This window comes from Zootermopsis nevadensis, unplaced genomic scaffold (assembly GCF_977971745.1).
Source record: "Zootermopsis nevadensis isolate Lab colony 2312 unplaced genomic scaffold, Znev_1.0 Znev_ptg000008l, whole genome shotgun sequence".
Classification (NCBI taxonomy): Eukaryota; Metazoa; Arthropoda; class Insecta; order Blattodea; family Termopsidae; genus Zootermopsis; species Zootermopsis nevadensis.
The window spans coordinates 10,600,394-10,624,210 of record NW_028259140.1 but is presented as its reverse complement, the minus strand read 5'-3'; the positions used below and the strand labels follow the sequence as shown (position 1 = coordinate 10,624,210).

Here is a 23,817-nt window from a genome sequence, read left to right as displayed (position 1 = left end):
AATATGCAGTATTATACTTGTCACAATTGTTGGTATCCCATATTGTCTCAGAGCGTGCTTGGACGGGAAAGCAAACTAATATTTATATCCTCAGAGAGGGCTACATTACCCGAAGACAACCGCTTTTAAAAATACTTTTTTTTTTTTGCAGTCGCGTAATCTTTTACTGACAGTTTAGAGTTTGCAAAGAACACTAATGTGTGTTCCTATACGGATTACACCATTCTAATCTCGTCATTATTAAGTTTAAAATTGTTATAATCCTGTATTTAACTGTTACGCTTATTTATATGGAAGTGAAATTTGCTGCATTACTTTAAACAAAAACTGAAAATGTTTAGAAACGAAATGCTCCTGAAAATATTCTAGTGAAATATTAAGGACGAATTATGTAGTAAGTGGCTGATATATAATCGGGTAACGAGAAAATTAGTCAATGATAATATCTTGGTCACGTATTGTTACTCAGGTTGTGAAATCTAATGAAACTATGATGAGCTTAGGAAGGAGGGCAAGGAAATGTATACAGAAAGTTGTGGTAAAACCTCTTCAAAAGTATCCACATTTCCAAGAAGCTGTTTTCCGACTGATCATAGGTTAAGCTAACATTAATTTCAATCCAGAGGAGGTATGTTGTGGACGTTGAAGAGGGATAGAACTGGCCCATGGCCGTGTAGAAATACTGTTTATGGTACGAACAAGAAATGAACGTTCAGGTTCTGCTTCGAGGCTGTTCGTTATGTAAATCTGTGAGTTTTCATCCTTTCCCGAAGTAATAAGAACACTCTACAAATACTTATTGACTGTCTGTGTTACTATGTGTATAATATACATGATCTAAGGCCGAGTACGCTGTAAGTCAATTTCGCTCTTTTCATGAATATTTGTCAGAGGCTTTATATGTTTATTCGACGGCAGAGAACTTTCAATAGGCTAATACCCTCCATCAAAACATTACTAAATTTCATTGTCTCAAAATGTTTTTTGAAAGAATTAAGTTACTCAGTAAAAAGGTTCGAAAAGTCGAATTAATGTGTTTTGAACAGAATACCACATTTTGGTTCAAAACAATTTGTACTCCTCTAGATGAAGGAAAAATGAAGCTTATATTAATGTGACTAGGTGCGCACGCGACTCGTCACCACTTAAAACCCTTCTTGTCATGTAGTGACAGGTTAGTGTTAATCCGACAGGGTTAAGATAAAGTTAAGTTGTAAACAGTTAAATGTGGGAACTGTCAATACAAATTCCATGTTGACTCGACTGCGCGGTAGGAGATCCCCAAGAAACTTTGTACAGGAAGACCTTGTGCCTCGCTTGATGTGTGTCAAGCGATCTGTAAAAATCTGATAAATTCAATAAAATCGTTAAAGATCACGTTTCAAACGAAATCGTCATCTTGGATTTGACCTTCATGTAGAATTCTCTTAGTTTTTAATACACAAAGTTTTTTCCCTAATGTACTGTATTTCTAAGTTTCTGTAAATGCCGAATATAAAGAGGATATTATCGTTATTAAAATGTGGGGAGTTCCTCGCAAGGGCTGGCACGTGAGAATTCCGAAGGTAGCCATGGAAGGAGGGGTGGTGTGCTGGGCGCTAGGAACTTTGAGACAAAATCAGTTTAACGTCATAGCGTATTTGAATTGTTTTGAGTTACATCACGTTAGTTGCAGCTGCTTCGTCATTTTCCACCTTAGATTTGCCGTTGAACTAATATTTATTGTTTTATAATAATTCTATTGGCTGTAACACCAAAGTTTGCACCGTTAACTAACAAAAAAATTACATACATATTATATAGGTATGTTTATGATCTATTTAAATATTAAATTAAAATTACCCATCTCTAGTGGTTTATTAGTTGTTCGCAGTGAAATCGTATGCAAAATTCTTTTAATTTCGCACGGCAGATTTGTGTCACTTTTACATTGAAATAGAATCTTAAAAGTCCATGCTTTTTAATTTTCTACTGCTATATTTAATTTAATTTCAGGATCCTACATAAAGCGGCCAGAAAGCTAGCCAGTCTGCACGAAGTAAGGCAGATTAGAAGCTCTTTATGAAACGTTTAAAAATACATTTATATTTCTGAGAGATGAGATGGTTTTTTACTTTACAATACAGTAAGACTATTAGAAAAGGAGTCTTATAACGACAAAGGTTAAAAAAAATGTCGATAGCGAAATATATAGAGTGATGTCCAAAACAGTTATGTACAAATATTTAGTCTACATAAACTTTAAGTGACCTTGAAATACGAAACACTCTTGTGAATTGCATGTTTGAAAACATAGCAACTTCTTCACCTGTATAAATACTTCCAAAGATATAAACTTAACGATATTTAGAAATTGTTCATTATTTTAAGAAAACAGGCAGCATTATGCTATGAACAATAAAGAGGTTGGTATATAAAGAACTTAAATTTGACAATATGCAGCTCATGAGATCAACCGTTCGCTCTGTAAATGAAATGTCCCTGAGCTAAGGGACAGAATCAGATCACAATCATAAATTTTCTTCACTTTTTGAGCAGACAGCATCAGAACATGGGCTGGTGTTACAAAGCGAATAGCAAAGAAAATTGTACTCCGTCTCGAAATACAAACAGAAAACTTAAAATGCGGTGCTCAGTTTTAGCAACCGCGTAAGTCTTCAATATAATCAGCTGCGTATACGAAAATAATTAATTATGGAGGTACTACACTCATAAGACAAAAATAATCGACAGTAGGGACCTATATTATTACACTGAATACGGGCTTCTTTTTTGTTTTGTTAAACATAACAACTAAGTTATCACGCAAAGAGACAACGTTTCTGTTCAAAGTCTAAAAAGTTTTTGTTTGTATGCATTATTTTGTATATATAAATTTACAGTCAAAAATATCGTCTCATGAGGTCAGAAATTTATTAGTAACAACAACACAGTGAAGGTTGTAACACACAACTCAAATATTGTTCCCACTCAGGCCCAAAATTCCTTAACAGCAAACAATCACAAATCAACATGTAAATAGAAAACATAAGGCAAAAAATCGCTTAACGGCATTAACATGACAATGGTCGTAAGAACACGCATATTCATAAATAGTATACCATAAGGATCAGAATCCTTTGATATCAAATTATTGCAATTCTTCCATCCAACCACGCAACCTATCAACCATAAAAGTACTGAAAATCTTTGCATTGAAATTTCTTTATCAAACTAATTTATTAGTATTTATGAGTCTTTTGCTGATGAAAGTATTTACATTCTGCAAGTCACTACTTTTACCTGGAAATATCACATGTCTGTAGTTCTGACTTCGTGGGCCGCGTATCTCAGTACAGTGACTGGCTACGGGTTTGACAATCGGGATTCGATTCCCGACAGAGGCAGAGGATAATCTTCTGGCCTATGTGTACAGATCGGCTCTGGAGCCCACACAGTGTCCTGTCCAGTGGGTACTGGAATTCTTCCCCAGGGGCAAATCGCTGCCGGGACATGCTGCTGACCACTCAGCTCTTTCTAGTGCCGAGGTTGAGAACTAGGAGCTATACCTACTCTCACTCAAGCGCCTACACTGCAATATAATTGAATGACTTTGCTTTTTTATTTATAAATTTATTCTTGATTGTCCTTGAAACATTGTACTAGATTTTTCATTGGGAATTGTTTTTACACGCCCATTGTTGACATCATGCGTACTTGAAATTACTTGAAATCAATTTCCTTGTCTGATTTTCTGGGACACTAATGTCAAAGCCTGGTTTCTTCCTACTCCTCTAGTTGGTGTTGTGGTCGCTATACGGCTCTGAACGCCAATACCTTTCACTGGCAAACAAATAGGCTTCTTCAAAGAACAATATGAGACTTTTAGGATGATGTAGGAACGTAGTATTTGATGATTCAGTTCCAGTAAAGAAAGACATAAACAGAGCCGTTTCCTTTTATTCTGTATTCTTCAAAAGGCATAGTACAAACGTATTGATACAAATTGCATAAAACACATTTCAGAAGTCTGACAGGACTTCGACGCGTTCCTCTACATGTTGTGTATTTTCCTTGCCATCTTGTCAATAATTATACTAGTCTTTGTTACATGAAAATGTAAAATATTCTCATCTCTGTTCTTCAAGACCTGTATTTCTCGAATATATGATTTGCCATGGCAAGAAGATGAAGGAGCAACAGTGTTCTTCTAATGCACGTATATTTCAAGGTCAAGTCGTCACATAATCCAGGAAGTTTTGAAAGTACTTCCCGTGATTTTCCTTCCTTCCTTCCTTCCTTCCTTCATGGAGGCCACTGGGATGTCGGATTTTTTCTTCTCCACATGTCTGTAAGATTCTGAATGATGAGCTACTCAGCCAGTTGGCAGCTTGTGAACAAATTGTCTGCTGACATCCCTCTTCGAGTCCCAAAAAGAGAAAACACACGATTTTGACAACCCTCATCCCTTTCGTCTGTTAGTAGGGTTCACCTTTCTTCTTTCCGACGTACAAGTGCATGATACGTGTATAGTAAGTCTTGCTGTCACCAGAGACCCAAATTTTTATGTCATATTTTGTTGGCTTGCTTTCCTTTAAAACACAATGAATAAGAATTCCAATAATGGCTATTAATTCTTATTTCGCAATATCCTTCAATGCCTCGTTTCTTCTATTGAAACCTATATTTCTGTCTGTAAGTAATACTCAATATTTCACCTGTCACGAAAATCCTCAGTGTTTCGGAAACTGTAGCTGTGTGCTACAACGTTGTCCCGCAGACGACGTGACGGAAGAGGATTTCATTGCTATCTACAGTGTGGTGCACTGCACGAAGGGTGATAATTTACTTTCCGGAAAGCCCCATTAAAAACTGTATTTAATTATATACTGTTTACACTAATGGTTGCTGTCAACTTCCGAGTAGTCTTCTTTCGCACAAATACAATTAGTCAGACTGTTTTTCCATTGCTTAAAAAATTTCTGGAATTCTCTTCAGGATGGTCGTCTCATGTTCATGAATGTGGAAATATATTTATATCTGTGACCGTTTAAAGCGGCCTTTAGTTTCTGAACAGCCAATAGTAGAACGGGGCCAAATTTGGCGAATATGACGGATAGTCCACTTACAATGTCACGTTTTTGGCCAAAAACTCCAGGACAGCGAGCTCGTCGTATGCAAGATCCAAGTACCAGGCCAGTCTTCTCCAGAGAATTGCCTCACGTAGTCTTGCCAGTATTTTAAATAACAGTGTTCGTTCGCTGTTTGATATTGTTCAATAAACTCAAAGTGAACAATTCCCGCGTTCAAAGAACAAAATAGCATTTTCTTCACTTCTATTCGCCCCTGATTTGGTCTCGGTGGCGTAGATGTTTTCCATTGCATGCTTTGGTGTTCCGTTTCCAGATCGTACTGACAACACCACGATTCATCACCCGTGATAACTCTGTACAGAAAGGTGTTTCTTTCGGTAAACTGACGAGAGACATCAAGCCGACGCTGTTTCTGGTTATCAGACAAAATTCATGTAACCATCTTTGCCTAAACTTTTCTCAATCCCAAATCTTCAATATATATTTTCCTCGCACTTTTCCTGAGGCAATTTAATTTCTCTGTCACTCGTAAATTTAATCGTGAGTCAGAACGAATCAGTTTCCACACTTTTCTATACTTTAATTTATCCGGCGAGTTTTCGGACGTCCAATTATTTCGACATCTTTCAAGTAGAAACAGAATAGAAACACTTTTCTTTCTTGGGTTTAAAAAGATTTTATACTCTAAGTCAAATTTCCTATGCTTGCACGTACATACATGCTGCGAATAACTGTAAAGCAATCACACGGATCCATAAGAATGTTAAGTGCTTTATTTATGTATGCAATTTAACAGTCATGTATATTAGTTTCAAGAACTTAAAGGGACCAACTTGAAGATGACCAATTAAGGTCCAAACACGTTTTATTTCTTAATAAATATTGAGATTAAAATAAAAAATTGTTGTCTAGACGGACGTATAACACGCAACAGAAGCTAGCCCTTAAAACTAGTCTGACTGTGAGAATTGTATCGCTTGCAAAATTGTAAAAGTTCTTTACGAATTTATTCTTGTCCTTTAGCTGTTGTGGAACCCATTTTCACCTGAAATGACCCCACGTGTATCTGTTTATATATTGAGAACACAATAAAAGAACACAGTCAACCTTAGCCCACATGCCTTCTCTTGGCATACTGAGAGCGGAAAATACATTTTCACACAGTTGAATCTAACGGCGTTAAGAATGATAGTATGATAGTTTTCCTTCGTAAGATGCGATAAATATTATCTGATTTAAGTAAAATATGTCCAGCAGCTTCATTTTCTATTTAATTCTACATAAACCATCTTTCGTCACACTTGCTACCAAAAGGGGCCCATTTTGGTCCAGGATTAAAAATAATAGATTTTAAGGATAAACCAGTGAATAGTCTGAAAAAGACTTTCTACTTCAGGCACAGAGGCATGTAAAAATAACAAAACCCAGGAAAGAAACACGTGAAATGACGTCACAAGATGTATGAGTGAGTTATGTAATATACTTCAACGGCGAAACGAGGGATAGATTAGTGGAAAAATTGATACGTGATTCAAGTACATTGCAGCCTATAATGTACCTTTTCCACATGACGAACTAATTTTATACTTACACATTTTATGGTTTCGCTGCGTGATTTTAGTTATAAGAAAGTTATTGTAAATAGGATTTAATGTTGGTCTTTAAGGACTAACATTAAAGCCATCTCGCAGTGACTGGTGTAAATTACTGCGACAAATTTAATTTAAACCCTTTGAATAAGACTGGATCGTAAACATGACCGACGCATATTGTGTTAATAAGTTAATTCCATGATACACAACGTGTAATATGTACAAGAATCTCTCAGGAAGGCTATAACTGATGGGATTTTATTTTCTGCGCGAATAGTCGTCAGTTAAAAAAAGTGGCGCCTTGCAATAAGCGGTAGCAGCGATGTCCTTATGTGAATATGACCGAAAGCAAATTGATACTTGTCAACATCGTTCATGAAATCCCCAAGGCTTCGTCATCATTTAACACCACATGTGTTATTTTGACAGAGGATTAATATTTGAGTCATGTTGTAGAAAAGATATACCGTCAGCGTTACAAATCTTGTTTTATTGAAAGGAACGTTATGTTTGACTCGTGAGAAGAAAATTCTGATATAGCGGAACAGTCACATCAGTCAATGAACGCTGTCCATCTTTCTGTGATCCCGCATACTTCTGCAAAGGACATGAAGCCTGCGTTGAGTCGAAGCATTTAATAGGTTTGATTATGAGTTTTTTTTTAAAATTTAACTAACAAGAAACTAGGACGGAGACTATTTCCTATCCACTTGGGTTTGTTTGTATGGAAGTAGAACATTCATCTCTCCCGCTAATCGACGCGGGACGCTTATCAAAACTCATTCTGCATAAACTTTTCAAAGTCCCGAGAAAATGCTTGTAGATGAGTATTTCGGCGAAGATAACGCACTGTTTGATATATACTGTGGCTTCTTACAGCCTCGTTTAAATATCCCTTAATATATTAATATTTAATGCAAATAAACGCAGTCTAAGATTCAGTAACAGTCCCTATCAAATGAAATTAAAGTTATTTTATGAGTGACAAAATCTGGTCTCAAAACATAGGCCGACATAGTTATGTACGTTACTTTATTGTTTTCCAAATATGTTTTACTTTGTTTAGTTATAAACAAAAGCATAATATCACACTTGCTTGGCATTGTTATCACCTAGAGATAGATTGTTGAATGTACTTCTGTAGCCTATGCAGGATGACCGGGTGAATTGACATGTAAGTTGGTAGTTACTTATTTGGTCGAGGTATTATTCCGGTACAGTAAGGGAATAAAAATTCTTTCTGAGTTGTAATGTCTTTAATGACGGGATCTCATTATTGTAAGGAGTCTACGCTACGAACATTTAATTCAGGAGTGTTCTTTGATAATGTTTCACAATTCGAATATAGGTCTTTTAGGAGGCATTTTGTCGAAAGTATAATATTTACTTAGAATACAGATTGATAACACATGGTTGTTGAAATATACTAAAACGACACGGGCGCAAAATAATGAAGAAAATGAAGTCGCAAATTTGTTATCGATACTACACTTCTGGTTATAATTGTACTGATTTTATAACCTAAATTGTTTCTTAAGCATTGTTTTAAATTTAGATAACCAAAATGACTTTGGATAAAAATTGTAGCGCACAGGTTATATAATTTCCACTGACCACTACTAAGTGTAGCTGGATATTACAATTTACTCGAGTCTCCACCGACTAAACCTGGACTTAATCAAGTCGACTGGGATAATGTGCCAGCTGTAAGTCCATGAAGACTGTTCTTCTTTGTTATACCATATCACCCTGCGTAATGAAGGACTATGTACCCCCTTAAATATTACTCGAGTTTTAAGTGAATAGATAATAAGGATAAGAAATAAACAAATTGTTAAAAATATTCTTGCAGATTTACATCGATTATAACTTGGAGGTCCCAGACTAACAAAGGCTGAGTGCGATTGAAGTTCTTAAAGACCCGGAACCTCTATAATAGAAGAAAGCAGGGTTAGGTTAGGTATGTTGTAACACATGTCGATTTACGTCATCCACGTGTAAAGAGTAACATCGTTTCTCTTTCATATTAACTTATAAACACTACCTCACTAACTGAAGAGAAATTTAAATAGGGCATGTTTGAAGTTCATTCTGCACATTGTACTGACAAAGTAATTGTACGGTAAAGAATTCTCTGTAGACACTGTGAAGAGATTGAAAGTTATTTACTTGCTAACTTTAAGCGTAGCCCTACATTTTACAAAGCTTAAGTTACTTGGATTGTGCGCAAATGGCAGACGTTTTGATAAAGAGTTTGCTATAGACTCAATACTTTTAGGTAGCGCTCTAGATTAGAGCAGTTGGACATGATTTTAATGAACTCACATATACGGACAGTTTCCAAGTACTAGTTAAAAAACATTTGACTTCTTTATAAAAAGATTTAAATTGGATGGCTTTATACTGTCCAAATATTTTATCAGCCACTGGTTTTTAAAAATTATACATGTAAATGGGCCCGTACAATTTCTTCAACGTATATTTTGTTACTCGTTATATAATAAAAGTTTAAAGATTAGTTATAACAAAGGCGATATAACGCTTGTATATTTAAGGACAAATCCAGTGACAATATTCTGCTAACATATATAATATTCGCCCTATGGGGAGATGAGCAATGCGTACAATATTTTATCCGAAAAAACGATAGGAAAACAACCATCTGGTAGAGTTAGGCATAGATGAGAGGCTAATATGAAAATTTACCTTGAATACTCTTAAACAGATTGTGAAGTTATATACGGGATTAATATGATTCAGGATAGGATCTTCTGAGACGTTTTGTGAGCACGGGAAAGAATTTTTTAATTCCATAAATGATGTGATATTTCTTGAATAGCTGAGAGAGTATTGGTTTCTCATGAATGGTTCTAGAGCAGTAAATTAAATTAAGAAAAGCATCTTAGCTAATAATCTGACTACCAGTAACTCCGTGGAGAAAAATTATTCTTGTGAATCAAAGAAGTACTTAAACAGTCTAGAAACTTCGCGTCGTTTGTATGAACCAAGGGTTTACTGTCGTCTTCATAGAAGCCCGTCACTGGACTCAAACCTATAATATATTCCTCTCGGTCTACCCTGATGACGATAACGAAGATGGTTCTCGAAACGTTGGTGTTTTATTCATTTAACCACATGACACGGCTGGTAACCGGAGAAACATTTATTATACTTAGTCGCCATGATAACTAACTAGATGGCTAACCGAACCCAAAGGTTCATCACCGAATAAACCAAAGCCCTCCATCGGACTCTGTCCTGGGCCAATAAAATCCAGTATCCTTCATCTCCTATCTTCCATAGATCCCGCCTGAGATTATCCTCCCATCTACGTCTAGGTCTCCCCAGAGGTCTCCATGATAGCTTCAGATAATCCACATTCTCACACGTTTTCTTACAACCAATTTTAATGTTAGAATCACTTCTATACGGTAATGGTGTATAGGCATTATTAGTGGTAAAGCGTCGTTAAAAACATTTAAAACTGAATTCTTCATACGTCGTGGAAGGACCAAGGGTAATGTTGACAATGGGACTGGCAAGTAACTAGCGTAAAGCGAAAACGACAGTGAAGGAGGAGAGACGGAAAATTGGAGGATTGTTGATGCTCGCGGGGGGAGGGGAAGACGGGACAGGTAGAATACATTTGGCCTACTTAGTACTGGTATTCAAGCAATGAACCGAAGTCTTACGAATAAGGGACGGGGGAGGGGAGAGCTGAAGTGGGGTGTATGCTATGATTCGCTTTCCGTTTCAGATTCAAATCGGTTGTAGCTGAAGTAATCCTGTCCACCAAGAAGACGGAGCCTCAACAGTGTGACGTCCAGTATAAGAAGCGGCATTTGAATGTCGAAATATATTTCGTTTTAGTGCATTTGAACACAACGTGTTGAACAGCAAGTGACGTTTATTAAATATGTGTTGATTTGTCCTTGTGAAACGCGAAGATAGAAACCATACATAACCTAACATATACAAGGAAAGAAATTATTTTAGTGCTTCATTAAAAAATAAATATTATGTGTTTTATACTGTGACTTACGATAAAGAGCGTAATATATTTTTAGATTTAAATTATATAACTAATTACATTCTTGACTAGAAAGTTTAGTGTATTCCAATGAATCTGTTCAGTGCGTAGTATATCAAAATAATTTTTTCATCTGAAATAAGCGAAGTAAACGAAGGATTAATTTTGTTACAACCATTCTCAGAAACTTATAAATAAATTTAAGTTATAAAGACAGCGTTGCATTTTATGGTTTAATTTTACTGTAGCCTGTAGCTTTTTACCTTCAAGTAAACTAAATATTTTGCGCCCTTTCTCAAAGTAAACAGAATTGTATGGACAAAAATAAAACACGATGGACTGAATGTACAGTCGAAACGAAAAAAAGACATCACAAGCAGTTACTGTGGTATATACTCTGAGTGTATTGTCTAAAATAATTTTTATGTTAATGCATGAAGCGAGGAGGAAGATGAATAGTGGGTTCTTTACGATTTTAAAAATCGCTCTTCTTCTGAAAGGTCTATAGTGATTTTAAAGTGTGACAGTTACGTGAACGTTTTTTTAATCTTTTTGAAACTGTGGGACCCAAGAAGACTGAAATGGGGCTTCACAAACAGTACCTAAAGGTGGGACAGTCGGCCAAGAACAGACTTTTTGGAATAAAACCTTGGAAGAAAATCCCTGCAAGTCCTGAAGGAACTTCGTCAATCCAGATGCTTATATCCGAGCAAGGAAAAGTCAACCATGGTGAGTGATAAGCCTATTTGTCTATTTAACTATTGAGTGTTGAGTTATATGTTGTGTAAAATAAGTGACATTTTTCTACGTATACGTATCATTGAATGATACGTCATTGTTTCACAAATGAATGAAGTGTGTCTTTACCTTTCTCCGTTCTTAAGATCAAATCCGTGTTTGATCTGGAAGGACGTTTAAAGAAGGTTTAGATTTCCGACAGACTGTGTATTTTTTATTGTTGTAAACATCAAATCAAGTTCTTATCGCAAAAAAATTGTGATATATGGAATAACTCATGTGGAATTAGTTACCCAAAATTATATTATTTTCAAAGATCATATCATCGACGCTCCCCAAAATTATTTGATATGAGTAAACCTGTGCATCGTAAAGATCGAATCTCGTTCAATTCGTGTTAAATTTCGATTAATTAATCGTACTTCTCTAGTTCATTATACCTTGTCAGACGCAATAAATTATTCTCGGGAAATCAACCGCTTCAAGTGGTTACACGAAGAGACCAACAGTTTGACACGGCTGATTACCGAATATTTTATTGAGCTGAGTTCAGCCGCCGCGAAAACTTCAAATAATATGAAGCCTAAAATTCTCCTAACCTCGTATGTCGACATGTGAGAGGAAATATTTGTTTCGCCATTCTCTGGTCGTATGTCGATCGTATGTCCCACGTTGAAGCTAAAAATTGCATCAGCACATTTCTGAAGCATCGGTGTCATCTTATTCTCATAAATTAAACTCGTGTTAACGCCATTAATTTTTTTACGGGGAATTACTGGATTCGGTGTGGCGTCATCACACAAAGCACCCGGCCAATCTAGGTTGAAAATTCGATCCTAGACATCAGGAAGATTAACAGCTGTTTAGTACAATGGTTAATGGGGTGGTGGACAATGAAACTGATGAACTATAATTAGAAACTTAAGGTGAAACGCGTTTGTTAGATCGAGGAACTAAACATCGGAAAGTGAGAGGTAGAGTGATGTAAGTGACGTGAGAAACTGAACGAATTTAGTTTTACGAAGAATGCGAAAACTGAGCTTTCTGCCCTATGTAGGGCCCATAATTTTTTTTTTTTTTTTTTAAGACCTTACCGAAATTAACAGGTACGCGAAAGGAAATTTTTATAATCTTGAAATAAATCCGAGAGTCATTGGTTAGTTCCAACGTAATTTTTTTTTCAAAATATACAATCCAAAAAATAAATAAATAGAATTAGACATCAGGCTATTTATACTAGCTGATAGTGACACTGGCTACGAACATAGCATAATTCCGTATTATGGTTAACTGACAGGACAAATATGTAATTAATTAGTCATATTCTGGCAAATCGTTCACCACAAAAAATAAAAATAGTGCTCTGTCTCCTTGATGGACAGACTAGAGTTGAATGTGCAGGTCATCAGCGGCTTTTACCGAGTATGGATTTGGCCCAATAACTGAATATACGAGAATGCCACACAATGGACATTGTTGGTGGGGTTGGCAACCCACAGCCAGTGAGACAGGGGACTTTGAAAAAACCAAAATTTAGCGAGACTTGCGCAAGCAGAAACGGTAATGTGCTGGAAAGACAAGAGGGTGGAGATCATGATATCTACATATTATGATAAATCTGCAGAAAAAGTATTAACGATGAAAAAGGGGGCCAGCGAAATGAAGTATTTGTGTACACAAAAGATACGGACGACGTTGACCGATGTCATTATTACTGTGATTATTTGAAAATCTTTGAAGTGTTCGAACGATTTCTTTTTCTAGTGCCTTGAAGTTTGTACAGTGAATTAATACATCTGGTATTGCAGCCAGAAAAAGTTGATGCGAGCAAAGCCGGTAGAACACGTTAATTTCTAAGATCACTGAACGTTTTAGTAGCAGGGTTCTTCAACCCAAGAACAAGGTCACAACCTCGATTCGCTGACAGTGAAGGAGGACTACATAAACTGCCCCATTTCATATACCACTTGAAGAGAAAACAAAAATTGCAATGTAACCGTAAAGAAAATGGAGCCAGAAAAGAAACATACTTTTTATTTTAAGACGTTTTACGATAATGGTGATAATGCATACAAAAGAATTATCGACGACTGTAGGCAAAAGATGGCTGTCTTCTGGGTTGTAGCGCCGTGTAGTCTGGTAGATGTTTACCGAAGTTTCAGATGTACTTGTTGCCTACATCATCAGGGCGATGATTAAGCTACGCTGGGGATGGGCTTGAAATATAGGAAACGGCCAGTCAAAGCCGGACTAATGGGGAAGTGGTACTGCCTTTACTATCTCGTTTCCTACGTCACAAACATATCCCCAGGGCGCGACTTGAACGTTTTAAGTGGGTTTCTGTACCGGTAAATAGTTTGACTCACATTCCATAGGTAACCTGCTCGAATTCTGCTCAGGGACCGGCTGTGTTTTGCCCTAAATTAAGCCATCCCTTCCAGATGAATGTCAGGATAATTCTTTAAAACAGATGACGAAAACGCATATTCGAAGCTAATAGTAATTCTTTCTTATCTTAGACGACAAAACACGAGTAGGTATTTAAGTTTGCTAAGTAACTATGTCAGAGCTTCAAGGTATTTCCTTGCATCAGTGTTTATACGCTGATTATAAACTGTTGTCATTTGTTATTACTCTAGAACCCGATGCTCAGGATTGGTTGCGTCATTCGATTTGAACGTGTGGGTCGTCTGAGTGGACGGATTTTAATTAAATGCGCAGCCGATTAGAGCACTGGGTTCTTTGTATCATGGGAATTTTCTGAATCCTAGTCAGCGTTGCGAGATGCGTCCACAGGTCTGCTCCTCTGTTTAATGCGCTTTTCATCTGCAAAGTTGGGAAGATGACTGAGAAGGATGTACTTTTATTGATTCCTTCAGTTCTGAAAATGAAATTACCTATTCAGAAACACTGATCTTTCTTGTTTCAGACGACGTATTATGTTCAGAAATAACAATGGAAATTGAAAGCAAAAGTAATTCAAATAATTATAGGAGCAGCTGGAACTGTCTCCAAGTCACTCAAAAAATATTTGGCCAACATCCCGGGAGAACATGACATTAGGGAACTTCATAAAACCGCCATTCTAGGAACATCATACATCATTCGAAAGACGCTGATGTAAAATATATAATGCCTCACGCGAAATCTGTATTCGTACATGTAATATCTTTTTTTAAAAAAATGGATTTCAGAAAAAGCTGTTGCACTATGTACCTCAGGGACAAGGTTTGTGTCAGGTACATAGAATTAAATACTCTGTAAAATGGTGAATAACTAAAATAATAATAATAACAATAATAATTTTTGGTTTTGAATAATAGAAATCACATACTTTTTAGAAAGCCATTCATAACGAAACAGGTGCATTTGTGTCGCTACTTAGTAAACGTTCTACCCTTATGAAAATATACCACCCAGAAACAAACATATAACACCACGTGTAATGACTTTATTTTTGATGAGGATATTATAAAAATGCTAATTGTTTACTGAAGGGATATTACTTCAACGCACGGACGCATTGAGGAGAGACTTATTTATGTTAGTGCTTTGTGTACTGAAATTTAGTTGCAAAACTGCGTTAATAAAACAACTGTAATGCCTAACATCTGCCTACTTTTCTAGACAGTTTAGAGTTTTTTTCAATGAATCAGCATTATTCGTTGTGTGTTATTTGTAAGTCACACACGTAGTATCAAAGTATACCTCAAGAAAATAAAAATCTGGTGTTTGTATTTGCAACCGCTGTGAGGATTTTACTTCATTTTTGTGTGGAGTATAGGAACACTTCGCAAATAAGGTCTAGATCGGCGCTGACCACATTTCGAGCTTTATATTTGTCTCCGGAGGAATCATATTTTATTTTCTGCCGGATATCGTGACACACTGTCCGCAATAACCAGATGCTATGGACTTCATTTCAGGTCATACGTCAGTGATGTATGCTCAACAAACAGCGAATCACATTTGGTTAAATTCAGGACGAGCGTATATGATAAATGAAGAAGTTTGGAAGATGGTGGGTGGTCTTGTGCTATTTTAGATGGTACAGTAAACCACGAAGGATGTTAGCGAGCGATGCATCTGTGCAGGCCCAGTGTATCGTGGTCAAGTCTGAGCGTAGCTACGTCTGAAGATCGCACGTTTCTTTCCCACTGATCTCTTCACTTCATTATTCTGAATCCCTTATTTGATTATTTTTTGTCTCTTTTATTTTCCTTGCCTTGCCTACTTTCCCTTATTACTCATTTTCCATCTACCTTCACGTACTTCTTTTCGTGTTTTCTTCAATTTGTCTCTGTTGTTCGGTTTTCTTTCCTACACAATTGCAACTATATCCTTAATTTCGAAGATTTCTGTCTTCTCGGTTGTTGCGCTGTGTAGTCTGGTCGATGTTTACCAACGTTTCAGAGGTCATACTGCCTCCGTCATCAGGGCGATAAGTATGAAGATTTCTGTCTTCTGGGTTGTTGCGCTGTGTAGTCTGGTCGATGTTTACCAACGTTTCAGTGGTCATACTGCCTCCGTCATCAGGGCGATAAGTATGATTTCTGTCTTCTGGGTTGTTGCGCTGTGTAGTATGGTCGATGTTTACCAACGTTTCTGAGGTCATACTGCCTCCGTCATCAGGGCGATGAGTATGAAGATTTCTGTCTTCTGGGTTGTTGCGCTGTGTAGTCTGGTCGATGTTTACCAACGTTTCAGAGGTCATACTGCCTCCGTCATCAGGGCGATAAGTATGAAGATTTCTGTCTTCTGGGTTGTTGCGCTGTGTAGTCTGGTCGATGTTAACCAACGTTTCAGAGGTCATACTGCCTCCGTCATCAGGGCGATGAAGATTTCTGTCTTCTGGGTTGTTGCGCTGTGTAGTCTGGTAGATGTTTACCAACGTTTCAGAGGTCATACTGCCTCCATCATCAGGGCGATGAGTATGAAGTTCTGTCTTCTGGGTTGTTGCGCTGTGTAGCTAACACCCATGATCTGCGACAACTGGCGATGCTGTCGCACGTAAGAGCATACATAACTCCAGAACGGATAAACAGATATACATGGAACGTGGTATAGATACGAATTCATTCGAAATACTTGCTTTTCAATTTCGTAAAGCGTGACTGTTGCTCAAACGTTCGGGATAATAAGATAATCCTCTGCGGTGACGACATTAAACCGTTACGAAATTTACATTGGATACCATTATTATTACCGTGGTTGTCACGGTTACCACTGCTGCCTTTGTTACCATGATTAACATTTGATGATGATGATGATGACGAACATGTTTACCAACAGTAACTGTTCAGACATAAATATTACTGTTTACTTTTTCCATGGCTACAAAGTTATGAGCAGTATTCTTCTAATATTTCAGCTGTCAAATAGACTTTGCAAAGAATGCATGTGGATATTATTATGTGTGTTCGTTTCCCAATTTGTTGTGTTGCGAAATTGTTTTAAACGATAGTTTTCAATGCAAGAAATTTGCGTTGGCATTTAACAACAACATATGAATATGTTTTGAATAACCCGTTGCACATAAACTCTTCAAATCAAGTAATGTTTGCATTTGTCAGATATTAGCTCGAAGAAAACACACTAGAAGGTTTCATGTAGTGTCTGCCGCTTTCAGAGTGCTGTAAATAAGTGATAATACTCAAGGTAGTGAATGGATATTTCACAGCAAAATATATTTGTTTGACAAACTCCGTCAGCATCTGTACAGACGGCGCAGGAAATTTTACAGGACATAGAAAAGGCTCTCATGTTTAAGTGCAGCAAATTGGTCAGTACATGAACTTTGTACATTGTAAAATTCAGAAAGGAGCATTAACATCACGTGACCTTGAACCAAAATTGCATTCTATGCTATAAAAAGCGGTGAAAGTCGTGAACTTATAAGAGACCTCCTATTAAACTGTCGCTTATTTCAGTATTGTGTTAAGAATTCTCACCCTAGAAATGTTTGTCAACACAAGTGAATACTATAAGAAAATAATTACGCAATTGAAGATTTAAACCTCATGTTCTGATTCATATCACTAATCTTGAAACCAGTTTTAAGTATTGCTATCTTGAACTTACACTTCAACAACATGAATGTATGCGAAACCCATTTTCAGTCACAATCGGTGAGAATAATTCAACTTTCAATGAAAGCCGAGGAATCTGTGGTGGAAATTCCCTGTGTTACATCTCTCAAGACCAAGTTTGAAGCTTTGTTTCTTCCTGAATTTTGGAATTATATAAAAAAGTGTACTTGGAACCGAGGTGTTATTAGTTTTTGGAAGGACATATCTGTATGGAAAAAAAATTCGGCATTGACAGCGATTAAATCGATGTACCCCAATAGCCTTTAACTTGAAAATGACTTTCGAGTTGTTGAATCGACTTTTCAATCGAGGATGAGACTCCTAGGCCCATTATTAGTTATCTTTACGTTAATATATATATATATTGTAATTATAAAAACGCAAAGATTAAAATATACAAAACCATAATTTTGTCTGTAGCTTCGTACGGGTGTGAAACTTGGTCTCTGATACTAATTAAGGAACGTAGACTGAGGGCTTTTTAGAAAAGGGTGCTAAGAAAATTTTGACCCAAGACGGATGAATTAATAGGGGACTGGAGAAATTTGTATAATGAGGAGCTTCAAAAGTTGTACTCCTCGCCAAATATGATCAAGTTGAGGAGAATGAGATGGGCAGAAAGTGCAGCCCGCATTGAAGAGAACAGAAATACATACAGGTTTTAGATGGGCAAACCAGAAGGAAAGAGACCACTGGGAAGAACGAGACGTAGGTGGGAGGATAATATTAAAATGAATTTTAGAGAAGTAGGATGGGGTTGTTTCGGAGCCATTGGTGTAGACGACAGTATGCTTCCGTACCGTAGGGCTGGTTAGCTGAAATGGTAGTCTGGAATGTCGGACGGTAAAGAGCAGGCTGAATTTATTCGTGGTATGCTTCATCTCTGAAGTATATTTGTCTCACTTGAAGCTAGACTTCTGCTTCGGAACATTTCCACCCTGTTGTAACTTTCCAATAATAATCGTATCATAATATACGCTATAATATGTTTTCATGTCAATTACTTCATACAACAGTTTACATGTACACAGTAATATCTATAATTATACTGATATTTTATATAGCATGTCGCTGTAATTTTGTATAAATGTAGACAAGAAAGATCAGAATTAGCTAGAAAAGTATCAATTTTATCATCCGAAATCTTAAGTTTATGGCTCAAAAAATAGAATTTTGTCCAATTGCGGGCTTTGGTGTTATCGGTATTGAGCCTTTTGATTCTGCTACGAGAAAGTTACCCTTATTTAGGGGCCAGATATGCAAAATATTCTATGCGCTTTGCAAGACAAGGCGATATTTTTTCAGAGTTCGCGATGCCAGAAATATTTTTTGCAGTTAACCTCAATGATGATCATTGGCCATGGAATATGACTTGGCTTCGCAACGGCCTGTGGGTCACAAATAAGCATTTCCTGAAGTTATAAGAAATTCTAATTATTGTTATTATTCTTGTTTACATTTCCTTTCACAACGGACATTCCGTTACCACACGCAATGAAAAGCCTGTTTGCTCGTAATCACAACATATAAAACAAGAATAAACATTAATAAACTGAACTTAATAATTGTCATGGTAGATTCCTCCAGAGTGGTGATATCCACCGGTCAAGTTTACAATATCTTTTTTTTTCACACCTTTGTCATTTTGTCATAAATTCATGTCCCCCACGAAGAATTTCTACAACATACTCTATTTACACCATAACTTTCCACACTATTGCACACGAAACAAAACTTCTTGGTAAATAAATCCCCGCTGCAGACGTAGAGTACTCTGTGGTCGCACGTTTGAACCAATCCAATAACGTGAGTGGTAGAGTGTAGCATTTGTGACCTAGAAGAATATTATCTTGGTTCCTAGGACACGTATCTCATTTCCTACTTCCGTAATTTCGAACATAAGCCACTTAGAAAGCGTAGAAAGTCTGCGCTGTAAGCAGTTGGTCTGTTTATGTGATGTAACATCCAATTTCGGTGACCGCGTCGAGCTTGGACCTACAACATATTAAATTTTCCATCGCTCATTTTACGACATAGACATTATGATACAGCTTCTATAATAACAGAATGGCTAACATTCTCACAGAAGCAGTATTTACTTACTCACAAACCTTCAATCTTCTCAGATATTAGTGAAAGCGAATCGTGTTTTAAATTTCTCACTTGAATTATTACTCCAGTTTGGCTCAATGTTTATATGCCAGAGATTTCATCTGGACGCATTATATGCGTCCTCAGGCGTGAAAACTAATGCCAACAACAAGTTTTACATTACAGTTGGATAGGTAATAGTTCTTCCGTAAACAAAACTTGCAGAACTGGAATCAGCGCCCCAGTTTGTGCACCAGCTATAAACATACCACATCAAGGCTTCGTTGCCAAAGTGGATAAAATTTGACTCTTTATTCTGTCCTTCATAAGCAGACTCTTGGTACTAAAATGCTATCTTCTGAGTTGGATGTCGTTATGAAAAAGAATAATTTAGGTAGTGAATTTGACGAATTTATAATATTTTAATCGCAGAGTTTTTAATCAAATTTTATCTGATTTACGTATGGCATATTCATTTGGTTTATGACTAGGACGTTAGTTGAATATCAGGAGTAAAGGTATTTAAGTAGGTAAATTTCGCTAGAAAGTGGATTAATTTTTGTTGAAGAATCATTCACTTCATCCGAATGTTTCTGGCTCCATGTTAGAAGAAGTCTACCTTAAAAACATTGTGTCTTGAGGTCAACGGTCTCAATATTTAAAAGCAAGGCCACCATAAATCTATGGTTAGGCTCTCGGTATAGGTAAAAAGGTTCAAGGGAAATCTGAAGTTGTAGACTCGGAAGATTCAAGGAGCTGTTGCTTCTTTATTCAACTATAAATCTCATTCTGGATGACAGAATATCGTTGTACAAATCTTGGAAAAGTTTTTCTCCGGGTTCAACCATTATGTCGCCCGGCAGCATATTAAAATATAATTAAAGAGACTTTTCGCTGTGATTTCAAGAATAAATCGATGAGTGCGTTGTGAATGTAGTAGCAAGATAAAGGTAAGGGAAATGATTTCGCCTAGTGCCCCGAACTGTCCCGGGCATGCCGTTAAACTGCGTCCACAGACCGAGTGACCACCGGTATAAGTGGTCCCCCTCTGCCAAGTGCCAACAGCCTCTTCGGAGGGTGGACGTTCAGGGTATCCTTAAGCCCTTGGGGTGAGAAATCCACCCTAAAGGCGGATGAACCCGTATGGGTCAACGGCATAGGATGCGGAAGGCAAGGGGAATCCACCTCATTAAAGATTCTCAGGATTCCCCTAGTATCAGCAGCTGCTGCCAGCCAATCCTAGGATTGATTACAAAAGAAGAAGACTGTCCCGAAAACAAAGTTATGGAATGGTCTTCAGCCAGATCATGACAAGATGAACCTGTCTAAACGAAACCACTCTTGAAATACACTTAAAATCAAATACAAAGCCAAGGTTCTCACTGCGTTTTCTGTATATTTTTTTTTAATTTTACAGTTTTTCGTTTATTTATTTCTATATTTCAACTTTACCTGTTTAGCACGAACGAATCTACCTGTATTAAACGTTCAAATTTCTACCTAACTTGGAAGCCTCATAGACACATCTATCACTAATTTGTCTTCATTTTTGTTTTGTTTAACAGCAGCTGGCTGTCATTTTTATAATACATTATTTACCTGCCTTTTTGTGCATATAATTAAAGTACTAGATTTTGTAAAGCAACACTAATTTATGTGACTGTTTGCATACTGACCCCTCCCCCTTTATCTTGGAAGAAAACATTCAACTGATATGTAGGATTTGAGATTTAGGAGGCGTTCCCCGAAAACTTTGGATTACGGACAAAATTATCTGCAACTAATTTATTATCTCGAAGTATTATGTTAATAAGTTTTTTCATTGTTATGGCTGTATTAACTGTCACATATTCAACTGAAAAGTTAACCTACTTTGGTAAAGAGGGATGAATGGTTGAATAAGTAAAGACGTAAGTAGAGGTAGGTAGGTAATATTAATCAACTAGTAACGTCAGTAAGATTCGCATGGATGATCAATATTTTGGTACGTACCATACACATTTACTATCGTAATTCTGCGTCATCTTTAGTAGTGAAATAAAGTCAAAAGTTTAATTGGTTTCGTGTCACTGAAATTTGAATCGGCACTTACAACAAAATATCAGAAGCTTTCGATCTTGGATGAAAACTACACCTCACTGATATCGTGTTTGTACTTCCGTTTCAAATTTGACTTTTGGCTTTTAAGAAGATAATGTCTATTACCATAATAGTCATTCGAAATTTTATTTATCTGTCGACTTCCTTTTGTCCTCGAATTTTTTCGACTTGCTGTGTCTCCTATAACGTTATATAAATATTTGTGACAGAACACGCCAACATTACGTTTAGAAAACGAATTTCCCAATTTATTGTACGATGTAGGTTTTCTTACTTTCACCGTCGAGCGCTCGCTCGCGCTCGCACGTACACACATACAGACGCCACTCTCAGATTTCCATCATTTGCTGCATTGCTGTTCGTCAACCATGAAGCCCACTGCTTTTCATTTTGCTTTTCCAACTCTCTGAGGTTTCGCAATTTACGAAATTCACTTTCACTTCTTCTTTGTGGCCATCTGTACACTCACTGTTCGGAGCTTAAACTAACCGTGTTAGTGAACTGTGTCATGTGAGGCAAGAGCCTGGTTTTTGTCGTTGCTTCGGCAATGTTACAGCAATAGACGGCCCCTGCAGTTTATCTCGGGTAAAATAGTATGAAATAATTCGGGCTACTTAGCATTCGCTAGCAAGTACGTAGGCGTTGTTGTCGCTCTCATTTTAAAAGTTCATAGCCAGTAGCTGCTCTGACTGTAAGTAGTAATTTGAGTCCTCAATAAGAAGCGATATATAAACTATGAATCGTATTGACACATCCGAGTGGTTGCCACATTCATAGGAAAGTTAACACGAAACGAGATCATCAGGGCGATGATGAAAGCATCAAGGACCTCTGAAACGCCTGTAATTTTTTACCAGACTACACGGCATAACAACCCTGAAGACACACCACCATAAAAACCTCAAATCCTACCTAGAACTCCTTTTATCCGCACGTGAGGATCCTTTGGTGATAACTATCGGCGGCCAAACGCGTGGATGTGTGTAGCAGTTCGATGTTCGTTTTCGTCTTGTATCAACTGAGCGTGGCTACCGTAGATTATAGACTTCGAACATATAGCGCAGTGGTATACCCCCAGATATAATTTCTCTTCAACTTTGTACCCCCAAAGTTGTTGGTGTATAATTCAAGTTATTATTCAGTGTTTATCATAAAATAATATTTTTTAAAATTTCACGTACCCCTTAAGATGTCTTCGCGTACCCCAGGTTGAATACCACTAATATAGCGCATCGCTTGTGTCGTCTTTTATTCAACAGTGTCTCGGAGGCGTCTGTAGATGGCAGCAGGAGACCATTTCTGAGATCCTGAATAAGGACGGGCTCCATAGCCATAGTGCACACAAGCCGACAGGCCGTAAACCTTGACAGGAAAATTGCCCTTTTAAGGTGTCTTGAGGTCGCTTTGCCGTTAGGTGGTCCCAAATCTGTTCCAGACCGTATGTCAGAGTCGGAGTTATTTACACAGCAGTTTCGTAGCTTGCTTTTTCAATGTCGTGCATGGTCCTGAGGGCAACGGACGCCCTCTCATTCACATGTTGCTTGAAGGACTCGCTGATGTCTGCAGGGCCGCACTGAGGTATCAGGAGTTGACGTCTTTCGGGGTCTCTGCGTACTTTTGAATGAAGCGCTCTCCGTATTGTTCCATATATGGACTGAAATTTAGCTTTTATGATTTGAATATCTGCATTGGTGTCATAGGATATATAGTTACCGACATATTTAAAATTTGAGATATGTTAAATTGGTTCGTTGTCAATTATAATTGTTGTTATACTGGAATATTTTCCGCTGAAAGCATTTACGTTAGTTTTTGTACAAGATATTTCAAAACTTTGTATTTGATAGGTGTTGTTTAATGAGTACATGGAATTTGTAGATCATCTTCTGTAGATGCTATTATTTCTTGGTCATCTGGAAAGAGGAATTGTATTAAGAAATTAATTCAGTTTTGAGTTTTATTCTTTTAGGAGCTTTTTCTTTCCAGCTTGTAATGATATGTCAGTATATATACGTATATGCATTCTACAGCAATTTCCCTGTACAAGTCCTGAGGTCCTCCATTCCTTTATACAGGATCTTGATGATCGACTTCCTCCAGCTATC

The 23,817-nt window shown here is 37.1% G+C and overlaps 1 protein-coding gene across 4 annotated transcripts in view; it reads left to right on the top strand.

Moving 5' to 3' along the window:
- The window catches only part of dsb (scavenger receptor class B member debris buster), a 107,410-nt gene that overhangs the window by 27,718 nt on the left and 55,875 nt on the right, over positions 1–23,817 (top strand). For all 4 annotated transcript variants that reach the window (XM_087345077.1, XM_087345075.1, XM_087345076.1 and 1 more), the window contains exon 2: positions 10,422–11,423. In XM_087345077.1, the coding sequence (XP_087201203.1) occupies positions 11,276–11,423 (148 nt within the window). In that variant the 5' untranslated portion in view covers positions 10,422–11,275. The remainder of the gene's footprint in view (positions 1–10,421; positions 11,424–23,817) is intronic.